Source organism: Gopherus flavomarginatus, chromosome 1, assembly GCF_025201925.1.
Source record: "Gopherus flavomarginatus isolate rGopFla2 chromosome 1, rGopFla2.mat.asm, whole genome shotgun sequence".
Taxonomy (NCBI): Eukaryota; Metazoa; Chordata; order Testudines; family Testudinidae; genus Gopherus; species Gopherus flavomarginatus.
The window spans coordinates 70,407,662-70,420,076 of NC_066617.1; the positions used below are offsets into that span (position 1 = coordinate 70,407,662).

General features: G+C 35.4%; 1 protein-coding gene across 8 annotated transcripts in view; it reads left to right on the plus strand.

Annotated features, from left to right (window-relative positions):
* CNOT2 (CCR4-NOT transcription complex subunit 2) overlaps positions 1 to 11,966 on the plus strand; it is a 152,119-nt gene extending 140,153 nt beyond the window's left edge. For all 8 annotated transcript variants that reach the window (XM_050935539.1, XM_050935540.1, XM_050935533.1 and 5 more), the window contains 5 exons: positions 400 to 461; positions 560 to 609; positions 1,944 to 2,044; positions 3,130 to 3,274; positions 10,826 to 11,966. In XM_050935539.1, the coding sequence (XP_050791496.1) occupies positions 400 to 461; positions 560 to 609; positions 1,944 to 2,044; positions 3,130 to 3,274; positions 10,826 to 10,912 (445 nt within the window). In that variant the 3' untranslated portion in view covers positions 10,913 to 11,966. The remainder of the gene's footprint in view (positions 1 to 399; positions 462 to 559; positions 610 to 1,943; positions 2,045 to 3,129; positions 3,275 to 10,825) is intronic.
* Positions 11,967 to 12,415: the final 449 nt, after the last annotated feature.

The window sequence follows — 12,415 nt, forward strand, 5'->3', positions numbered from 1 at the left end:
GTTAGCATAGAGGAGAATTTAAAGGAAGGGTACAGTCATTATCGGTGCTAGGCCTGCCAGCTATAAGCCTTTTTCCTCTTTTAATTATGGGCTCAGATTTATTAGCCCATCAGGCTCTTGAGAGGTGTTACACAATATCTCCATTCTGCGGAGTGTATTTGGCCTTCTCAAAGGGGTTGGAGCCAAAGGCCCTTAGGTTACAAGCACAATTGAGAATTGTGCCCTTCTGAATTCAGTGGGGTGGGAGGGTTGCCATTGAAGTCAGTGGTGCCAGAATTTCACCCTATAAGATAATGAAGTAACTAAATATAATGGTTTTGGAGGAGGGGAGGGATGGGGGGTTGGATGTCGTCTTCAAAATCATTGCTTTTTAATTTGAGTGTGTTTTTTCTTGTTCAGAAATCTCTACCCCAAATTTGCATCACCTTGGGCTTCTTCACCTTGTCGACCTCAAGACATAGGTAGGGAAAATAAGTTGTGTTTAATGCTGTGTTGATATTTATAAATGAAAATCAATTACATGGTTTAACAATTAGTCAATTCTGATTCCTTTATCTAGATTTCCATGTTCCATCTGAATACTTAACGAACATTCACATTAGGGATAAGGTGAGTGTACTTTCTTGTCCCCTATAATAAAATATGTAGACAAGAGGCTGCTTGGTTTATAAAATTCTTTTCAAGATAACCTGATGTAATTTTTCTCAGATGGATATCTCTCATCAAATCCATTGTTTTTAGAAAGTCTTAAATTCTGTAATAACAGAGGTGTGTGGAATGTTCTAGGAATGTTACATATCCTTTCCAACATTACAAGACCAAAAAAAAATTAAAAACAAAACCCTGCATCTGTTCCCAATTTTGTTTTTCCTTTAATTTCTTGGATGCTAAAAATGGTTTGCATTAGCTTTTGGGGAATGTGAGAATGGGTTTGGGAAAGGACCAACAGAAATCATTAGAGCCATAGTCACATGTAATGAAAGCAGTAACCCGTCTAGACCAATATCCTATCTCTGAAAGTGTCAGATCCTTCACATCAAAGCATCAAACCTTTATAATTCACATACCATAGTATATCAACACTATACAGTACAGAGAGATTTCTTGATTCCATCTGATCAGCTTATAACCTGTAGCTTAAAAAGTGATAGCTCTTACTCCTTTCTTCCCTAGATAATAGAAATAGGAATTTTAAGCTTGATATATTTAAAAAGAAATCCTAAATATTGTGTGTTGATGAGATCATTCAATAATGTTTTAAAAATTGAGATGTAAGGGATTGCTGTACTAATGTAGCTATATAATTAAATTTGTAAACAAACTAATAAATTTAAAAGTAAAGCAAGTAGATAAACAAATACGAAAGAAAAAAGATTCCCCCCCCTTTTCAGGTTTGTTACTGACATTAACCGTCCTGCTGTTTATATAATAAGAAAATTGGAAAGCTTAATTTAAACTGGAGAAAAATTGAGCTTTTGATTAGTATATTACATTGCTATATATCTAGTACAGGGGTGGGCAACCTTTCAGAAATGGTGTGCTGAGAACACATTTATTCACTCTAATTTAAGGTTTTGCGTGCCAGTAATACATTTGAATGTTTTTAGAAGGTCTCTTTCTATAAATCTATAATATATAACTAAACTATTTTGTATGTAAAGTAAATAAGGTTTTTAAAATGTTTTAAGAAGCTTCATTTAAAATTAAATTAAAATGCAGAGCCCCCTGGACTGATGGTCAAGACCCAGGCAGTGTGAGTGCCGCTGAAAATCAGCTTGCTTGCCACAGGTTGCCTACCGCTGATCTAGTATAAGTTTTGCAATATTCTTAATATAATGGAAACAGTTTGACTATATTTTCTTGTCATGTTTAAATGATATTAGCTGTCAATTATTTTATTTACTTTTTCTGGTTTTTAATCTTAATTTTTTTATCTTTTGCAGCTGGCTGCAATAAAACTTGGCCGATATGGAGAAGATCTCCTGTTTTATCTCTATTACATGAATGGAGGAGATGTATTACAGCTATTAGCAGCAGTAGAGCTGTATGTGCAAAATATTTTGGCCAATTTGATGATATGATAGAATGACAGTTTACTGTAGTAATCACATAGTAAATCTAAAATTCTCCTTTCTCGTTCACTTCTAAAGGCTAGAAAAGCTATTTTTAACCCTTAAAATAGAGGCATGGTCTGTGCACAGGGCTGTAACCCTGGAGCTCCTGAATTCTAATACTTACTCTGCTACTGGTTCCTTTCTATAGTCTCTCCATTTGTAATAAAATACACCTGCCTCATATGGGTTTTGTGTTGCTTTTAAAGCACCCTGGAGACAAAAAGTGCTACATAAATGCCAACAGTTGTTAAAATTAATGGTATGGAGAAAATGAATACGAAAGTGTTATTTACCCCTTCACATAACAGAAGAACCAGGGGTCACCCAATGAAGTTAACGGGCAGCAGGTTTAAAACAAACAAAAGGAAGTACTTCTTCACACAGTGCATAATCAGCCTGTGGAACTTGTTGCCAGGGGATGTTGTGAAGGCCAAAAGTAGAACTGGGTTCAAAAAAGAATTAGATAAGTTCATGGAGGATAGGTCCATCAATGACCAACAGCTAAGATGGTCACAGGTACAACCCCGTACTCTGGGTGTCCATAGTCTCTGGTGCTGGGACTGGATGACAGGGAAGGGATCTCTTGAGAATTGCCCTGTTCTGTTCACTCCCTCTGGAGCATCTGGCATTGACCAATGTCAGAAAACAGGATACTGGGCAAGATAGACCCATTTGTCTGACCCAGTATGGCTATTCTTATGTAACCGTCTAAAAACAAAACAACAAAATGGAGGACAATAAACGTTCAGAAAATGGTTTGCTGCTGGAATAGGCCAACTTCTTACCGAGCATGGCCAAGATTTTGGTCCTACCATTAGGACTGTATTTAATAAATGGTTATATTGAGCAGATAAGTAGGTGTTTTATGGACTTCATTTTATGTCTTAAGAGGTTGGTTGTTTTTTTTTTTTTAATAGTGTAAACCAATATCTGCTTGAAAGAGGGTGTGTTTTGTATTCTGAAATCCAAGCAACTAACATGAAAAATTCTTTTTCCTCCCAATTCAAAATGAAAGATTTAACCGTGATTGGAGATACCACAAAGAAGAACGAGTATGGATCACCAGGGCACCAGGCATGGAGCCAACAATGAAAACCAATACATATGAGAGGGGAACATATTACTTCTTTGACTGTCTTAACTGGAGGAAAGTAGCTAAGGTATTTTTTCTTCCACTGTGCAGATTTTTAAATCTATCAACCGTGTATTTTTAAAAATCTTTTTTTAAAATCCTCTTTTTTACTGTGTGTATGTGTGTGTGTAAATATTCATTCTGTACCCCACACACTGACTTTCTGACTTGAATTCAGATGTAGGGGGGAATAAGAATTTCCTAAAAACACTGGTTCATTACTTGGGGGGGCGGAGGGAGGAGGAACTGTCCTCTCGATTGCTTCAAGAGGTAGAAAAATGCAGAATATCATTTTTCAATAGTTCTAGTTAAAATCCAAATACTTTGTTCTGATTACTGAACTATGGAGTAATTACTTCTGGCCATTTAGAATTTGGGCATGCAAATACTGTACTTTGTTTTAGAACATTAAAAACAGAGCACAAACTTTTTATTTTGAAATTAAACCATTTCTCCTTCATGGTATTCCCTCCACAGATGCACATTGTAGGAGATTCATGCTTTGTCACTTGAATTACAGAATCCTTTCGTATTAGGAAATATTTTGGGGCATATGCCAAAGCTCCTCAGAACTAGTGTTCTTGGCCATAGGGTGTTGTTAAACACAAACAATATCCCCACTTCTGTTCATCTTGGTTTGTTCTTCTTTGGCAGACAAAATCCAGCCTCACTGTGTACAGGATCAATGTCAAGATTTTATAGAACGTTATTTTTCTCCAAAAATTTAGTTATCGGTGTGTAGTAGTTTCCTTAGCATAATTTTAAGATCTTTTTATAGGAGATTTTTTCCTCACTAGAATTTGATTATCAACTGTCCAATTCCAGAGGAAGCAGCGAAGATTCTCACTTGCAGTACTCTAGCATTATATTTACTTGAACACCGAGGGAGGAACTGACTTCCATCGCATTTTTATGAGATGCTGAGTGCTTTTATGGTATGATGCATTAAGAACAAGGTGATCTCTTCAGTGCTATCTCTGGCATGAGTTTAACACCTTAAAAAATAAAAAAAATAAAAAAACCTCAACCCACCCAAGAACCTTACACTAAATGCAGTGCAATTTATTGGATCAGTGGTCCCTCAAGAATTCACTGAGAAGTTTTATTTTTTCATTATAGGGTCATCTGGATATAGCATGGGTTTGCAAAGTTCAAATTTAAATGTTTGATTGCTACAGAATATGTTTGTTTGTTTGAAGTTCCACATTTCTTATTCATCAAGGAAAGGCGAATATATATGCCTGTCTCCCATTTCCTCTGTTGTTTCAAAGTTGATCTTGATAGCTTCAGCTCAGCAGACATGGTTCTTGAATATTAGCCCTTTTCAAGAATCTACCCATTACTCTTTCCTATAACCTATTCTCAGATCCTTTATCTCAAGAAAGAGGGCAAGTATTTCATCCAACTTGAGATTTCCTTAACCTGAAAGCCTAATTGCAGGATTGTTTGTTGGTGAGTCATTGCACTTCTCTGTGTAAATCACAACTCTGCTGTTTGAAATCATGAAAATATTCTTCTAAGCAGTTATATCCCTGTAGGTGAAAGTATTTTCAGGTTTAACCAGAGTCTAAAGGGGGTAGTTCCATTTTCTCCCCTGTAGCAGTTACCTTGAATTTTCTGTTACCACAGTGGACTCAGGTTTGTCTTCATCTACAGATAGTATATATAATAGGTCGTCTCTGACTACCATATTAATGTGCAAGAGTATTCAGTATTTTCAAATCCCTCAATAAAATGGCTTCTTACTAGTCTGGTGAATGTGAGAACAACTAGTTCTCACAAAGTTTATGAAATGGTTGAGGTTTTTTTGTTGTTGTTGTTTTTTTTGACATCTTGATGTGTTATCTTTTGCATCTGTAGTTAGGTTTTGTTTTGATTTTTTTTGTTTTTTGACTGGCTTACACACGAGCGTTTCCACACTTCAGGTTTTAATGGCAAAGCTGCCTTATACAATTTCTCATACGGGCAAAATAATTGGAAGGCCTCAAACAAAATTGGCCCAGATGAACTTGGATTTTTAACTGAACTGGTTGATTTCTTTATCAGTTTTTTTTCTTAGTCTTAGGTATGCTGTCAGTAATGCTATCCTACATGCCTGAGACATTCAGAGAGGTATTACCTATTATCTTAATAGCGGGGGAAAAGGCCCTATTGGAAATCTACAAGGTTGTTTCTTGCTTCTGATGAAGAGTGAAGGCCAAACCCTTTCAGTTCTGAGTCTGTATAAATGGATCATATTATGTATTCAGACATCCTGTGAGCTTATTTGAATTGCTGTACCAGAAAAAATAAGTGCACACTCTGCCACAGAGGTAGCAGCATGCATAGCTGCTATTCACTGTATGCCAGTAGTAGAAATTGTAAAGTTGCGGCATGGAGCTTGATTATTCCTACTTTTAGAAAGCAGTATTCTCTTTGCAGAATGTAGATTGGATGCTGTATTCAAGAGAGCAGAACTTCAGTCTTTTTGACTAGTGTGCTCCTCGTCTCTCTTCCAGGGGATAGGTAGCAGTGTCAATAAAGAGAGATTACTTTTACCAATAACTGCTGCTCTCCCAAATATATTGTCTCTGCAGATCCATACAGCTTCTCCTACCTTCTTCAGCTTCACAAATTGATGATAATTGTCCAATATTAGGGAGGAACTGAGATCTAGTTAGGGAAAGAGGTAGAACTTTTTATACCTTTTCTAGAGTTCTGGATCCAAGGAACATGCAAGCGATAGAGTCTTAACAACTTATTGATTTCTTATTAGTTTGGAGCAAAACATACCAGGCAAGCTGAATATTGGTGGAAGGGGAGCTATGGAGGACTATGAGGAAAATTTGTTTTTTTGAGCAATGGAAAAATAACAGTTAGGCTAGCTCTTACTATCTATGTGTAAAACTCATCTAAGACAAGTGGGAATTTTAGGCACAGATGGAGGGCAAGTATATGTCCGTGTAGTAAAAATGCTATCTCTAATATTAATCTTTGGAGTCAAAATTTCCTAAGAGTTTTAGGATAATAAGGACATGATTAAATTTAAATGCTGTTTTTAATATGAAGGGTTAGTTGTCCAAGTGACTATACTTCTAAATCCCATTAGAAAAATTAAATTCCAGGACAGTACAAATATCAAATATTGTGGAGAACGTATTCTGATCAATTGCAACCACATGGAGTCATTTTTAAAAGATATTTTCCTTGTACTTTGTTTTACTGTAACAGATACATTATTACCTAATATTGAGAATATCAGTTTGCCAGAACAGCATATTAATAACTGCTACTTAATTGATCTGTGGATGTTGCTTTACTGCAGTCAGGTTAGAATTATCTGCAATAAATTACCGTCATTTACATCTGTACTTAAATAAATTATTTTTCTAGGTGCTTTATAATCTTTCCTCTTGTTTTAATGTATATGTGCATTCTTTGGATGATATTACTAAAAGCACCAGACTGTTTTTTTTTGTTTGTTTGTTTTTTAAATATAGACTATACTTGCAATTTAATAAAACTCTGTGACAACATCCTAGACTGGTTTTAACAATCTAATAAAATAAATTATACATAATCCTACTCAGTGAAATAGCAAATAACATTAATTTAATAGAGAATGAGTTTTACTACATATTCACCTTTGGTAACAGACTGAAAAAGGAAATGAGTGAAAATTGAATAAGCATTGAGACAGCTTCTTAGAGTGTTCTGAAATTCAAATTAAATGAATTCTCCATAGACATTTAGTTAAATAGTCCAAAAACTTGAATAATGAAGAAGTTTACTTCATATTCAATGTAAACAGAAATATTAAGGAAATGTTGATCAGAACTATGATATGCTTTTATGGCTTTTCATCCTTTTCCATGTAGAAAGTACAATATGGTTAGAGAAATTTTGAGTTTATACTGAGCAGGTAAAGCAAGAGAATACTCACTGTATAGCTGAAGCTGCTGAGGCGATGCTGAAAGGCTCAGCAACAGGAGAAAGGAAAGTGGAGACAATGAGACCAAGCAATGCCGCCAATGATAACAGAATTTTCTTTTAGTAATGTAGACTTCAGAAAACACATTCTTTTCTTAGCAAGGGATGCTACCTGTACTAAATATCCTTTCAAATATTTACGGTCAATATTTAAATATTTTTTAAATTATTAATAGAACAACATTTAATTTAATGACAAACACATACTATAGAGGAGTAGGTTCTAGTTCCTAATTTCTGTTTGGGTCTTTTGTGTCCATTTTGTAGCTAATGCACGTATTGTTTCTAGGCTAATTGAAAACTATGTCTAGTAATGGGGCTTCCAGTGTTTCCCTTGGTAGACTGATTCACAGTCCAATAGACTTCATCATTTTTCCTACATTTAGCCGGGTTAGCCTACATTTGTCGTTGCTCTCTTTTATTCCATTAATCCTCTTTAAACAATTCTCTTCCATATTTGGTGTTCACACCTACTAAATATTTTGTATAAATACATTGATTGCTGTGACATAACTCACTCTTTGTGACTGTAATCAGAATGACACATGAAAAATAAGATTCACTTCACAGAAAATTTCTTTAGCGTTGGATATGCTTTGTGTGATTTCCCTCCCCTAATATGGAATCCCTATTCTTGGTCAATTCAAGGTATTTTAAAAAAAATCATTGTTTCCAAATGAAAAATAAAAGCAATTAATTTAACCAATGTTTGCTTAATAGACAAGCTGGAGTTTTTCCATTTCTTTGTATCTAATAAATACAAAAATGATCAATGCAATTGTTCATATCCAAATCTATGATGGCCACTACTAACGAAAGTGAAACGTAAAATAACATGTATGAAAGTATTTTTCTATGTGCAATAAATACACTACTTTTTGGTTTTCAAAAATATTTGGTCAGTGAATTATTTTCCCCTATATTGTTAAATATAATAACTGTTAAGTGTAATTATACACTCTTTGAATGTGGGATCTTTTAATACTTCAGCATACCTGAAGCAGCAATAAAATGACTGACAAACTGTTTTAATGCTTACAAAACTTGCATCCTATAGGTGTTAATATTTACTAAAAATAATCCATCACAGTAACAAATCTCAATCTATATGGTTCTAAAGGAACCCTCATGAGCCAGTAAGATTCCTTCCTTTAGTCTCCACTTATTAATTCAAGTGGCAGCTCTCTACATGTAGTCTTGAATGCACTCCAGAATATGTGAGGGTTTAGCATTCACCTGTTTCCTTGCTTAATAAGTTTTGTTAAAATAGCAATTCCCTAATTGTAGTCCATAGACTGGTAATGATCTGCAGAGCCTTTTCTGGCCATCTGCAGAACATAACAGTGAGAATCATGAACTGGAAAGTTGGAGAGAAGGTAATTTGAGGAGCATTTTTCTTTTTTCAAAGTGAAAGACAGGAGAATTAGAATTAAAGACTCTATCTTAAATTATGCCCCCAAGAACCATGTGTGGAAGAGTTTTCCCCACACTGGTATCCTTTGTCTCTCCTTCCTCCCCCCCCACCCAAAAAAAAAAAAAAAAAAAAAAACTCATGTGCCTGTGCATTACCCACCCTATCCATGGATGTGCATGGGAAGGTGGGGTGGAATTTACCCCCCAACACTAATACAGTGGCATGCTATATTAACTATTTTCCACCTCAGGTACCCAGGAGCTGTCACAGTCAGGAAGCTGGGGTGGAGGATGGGATGAATGTGCAGGCAAGAGCCACAGTAGGGAGACAAGGCTTTCATGCACATGGCCATAGCCTTGTAGATGCTGCTGAGATTCTCGAGGTTTGTGGAGAGCTTTATTTGGGGGATATAGATTCAATTAATTCTCTGCATGATTCCCTAAATTCCCTCATTATCATGGTGAATTTTTTCTCTATGCCAGATAACTTTGTTTCCCCTTAAAGATCAGAGGCTTGGGACTAAGAACTCCTGAACTCTAGTCCCAACTCTTGCACTGATTTTGTATTCTAATTCATCTTACTCATCTGTAATAGAAATAATACTGTATTTAACTACCTCCCAAAGGTGTTAAGGCTTTATTACTTTTTTCAGTGCTTTGAGTATGTTCCTCAGTCAGAGTTGACATAATCCCTACCCAGATAAGTTTAGAATCTGTAGGTTTGTATGAGATAATAAGATCAATAAATTACAAATCTGAAGACAGAAGTGTTTATTTAGCCTGGGATGATACTTTCTGTTAACGCAGTAAGCATCCTTAAAGTAATGTACTAAATTTTCAATTAAACAGTCACTTTTTGAATGCAAATGCAATGAAAGGGGCTTGGGGAGCTGTCGAACTACTAAAAGGTTAAAAAATGATTTTTTTTTGAGGCCCAGTTTTATGTATATTTTCGCGTATACCCAAGTTGTATGCTGAAGATGCCAATGTGAGTACACAAATTGGTGATCACAATTCAAGATCATGCAGTGGAATTGTAATAAAAGCAGAGCCCTGCATATTCATAGCCGAGTTGTCAAGAGGTATTTAAATGGTAGGTATCCCAGCAATCTGATTTATAATAGTTGCTAGCCATTTAGAATGTATTTACGTAACCTCTACCCCTATATAACGCTGTCCTTGGGAGCCAAAAAATCTAACCGCATTATATCGAATTTGCTTTGATCTGCTGGAGTGCGCAGCCCCCCTCAAAGGAGCGCTGCTTTACTGCATTATATCTCAATTCGTGTTATATCGGGTCACGTTATATCGGGGCAGGGGTATACTTGAATGGCTGGAATATTTGTATAATTACTAAGCAAATCAAATGCCCACATAATACAAGGAATTGTATAAATGCAGACTTTCTCTCTCATTTATGAACTAGTAGCTGTAAGAGCCTCATAGACTGGCTGATCATATTCAGTATAATGGTTTATAAAGTGTTTTGAAGTCTTTAGAAGAAAGCCACTACTGAAGTGTAGAGTAGTAGTAAAGGGCTTCTGTCTATGCCTCAGCAAACCTAAAGGAAAAATGGATACACCTGAAGTTTAACACCTCACCCAGGTATAAATGGTAGTGGAATGCTTTGTTACAGCTGTTATTCTTAAGTTGATTTAAATCTCTTTACATGGTGGTTTATTCTTCTTACATTTCATATCATGAAGAAGAAACCTGGCCTAATGGTATTTCTGACTAATTTGCCGTCCACCAACAGTTGGCATGGTGATATGCCACAAAATACCTCAGAACTCAGTGTTGTGGCATCTAAAGTAAATCTTAGGAAAGATCTTTTGAATTGCTGAAAAATAGCATTACTAAAAGTTTAGTTGACTTACCTGCTCATTTTTGTCTTGTCTGTATGTTTAATAGTTGAAGTGCTCACAACTAGGTTTCTGAAGCTAACTTGCCATTTAAAAAATGGGTAAAACAGTGCTATTGCAGACACTGCACTATATAGCATTGATTTTTTTAAAAATAGTTCACTATGATCACAAAAATGTAGTTTTTTGCCTCATTTATATAATAGGAGTTAAATCGAGCTGTTTCTAAAAGCATCATTTTATTTAAAGAGAAGAACTTGCTCATCATGGATACAGACGTTTGCATATGCAAGGGAAATATCAACAATTAAATAATCCTTTTTGTTTAATTGTAGGAGTTCCATCTGGAATATGACAAATTAGAAGAAAGGCCTCATCTGCCATCAACCTTCAACTACAACCCTGCTCAGCAAGCCTTCTAAAGACTTCCCTTTTCTTGGGGTATGGCTGTCTCAGCACAATACTCAACATAACTGCAGAACTGATGTGGCTCAGGCATCCTGGTTTTAATTCCTTGAGGATCTGGCAATTGGCTCATGCAAAGGGTCACCATTTGAGGTCCTGCCTTACTAATTATGTGCTGCCCAACAACTAAATTTGTAATTTGTTTTTCTTTAGTTTGAGCAGGGTCTGAATTTGTTTTTGTTTATTTTATTTTATTTTTTGCCAGCAGACAAGCTTGGGTCTAAAGACAAGCGAATACACTGTCAAAAGTTTACCACTTAGTTTCCAAAATGTAAAAAAAAAAAAAAAAAAAAGGCAAAAAGACAAAATTAGACAATTTGCATTGTTCATTGTAGCACTATTGGTAATAAAAAATGTTTGTGCATTTTTATGTGAAGATCCTTCTCGTATTTCATTTGGAAAGATGAGCAAGGTCTGCTTCCTTCATTTTACTTCCCGTTATGTTTTTGAAAGGCAGTTTTCGCCAAGCTTAATGCAAGAATATCTGACTGTTTAGAAGAAAGATATTGCCACAACCTCTGGTTAGTTTCCAGGGTTGTGTATTACTGAGCTTCATCTTTCCAGAATGAGCAAAACACTGTCCAGTCTTTGTTACAATTTTGTAATAAATGTGTACATTTTTTTTAAATTTTTGGACATCACATGAATAAAGGTATGTATGTACGAATGTGTATATATTATATATATGACATCTATTTTGGAAAATGTTTGCCCTGCTGTACCTCATTTTTAGGAGGTGTGCATGGATGCAATATATGAAAACGGGACATTCTGGAACTGCTGGTCAGGGGACTGCTTTGTCGCCCTGTGCACTAAAGGGCCAGATTTTCAGCAGCCAAGGACATCCATACCCAAGTGAATGTGATGGGACTTAACGAAGTGAACTGAGACAATTCACTCTGGCTGTTTGAACAGCAGCGTTTCATAGGAAGAGAAAAAAAAATCAATCTTGTATTTTCTGACCACATAAAGGCTTCTTCTCTTTGTAATAAAGTAGAAAAGCTCTCCTCACTGCAGTGTTGACTTTGATTTGAGATTGTGAAATCATTTCTTCAACAATGAAAAATGAAAATAACTGTTGAAGTATTAAAAATATCAAGCTGTACAGTGGTTAAGACACTTACATTGAAGAGTCTTTTAGCTGCTGATAAATAATTTAAGAGATTATATACCTTCCCTCAGTAGGCCAAAAATTATGGTCAATCTTGTTTTCACATTAAACAAACTAATACAAAATAGAAAATTATTTTTTACAAATGGGGTTGGGTAACATTTGAAATGATAGAAAAGCTTGTATTAAAATACTTTTCTTTTTGTGATGGGTTTGTTGGTTTAGAATTAAAATACCCTAACTCGTCACAGCTTTACTTCCAAGCTGATATTTTACCACTTCAAACAGAGAAGTATGTTTCATTTTATGCATATGACTTCCTGAGGCTCAGACCTCAATAAACAAAACC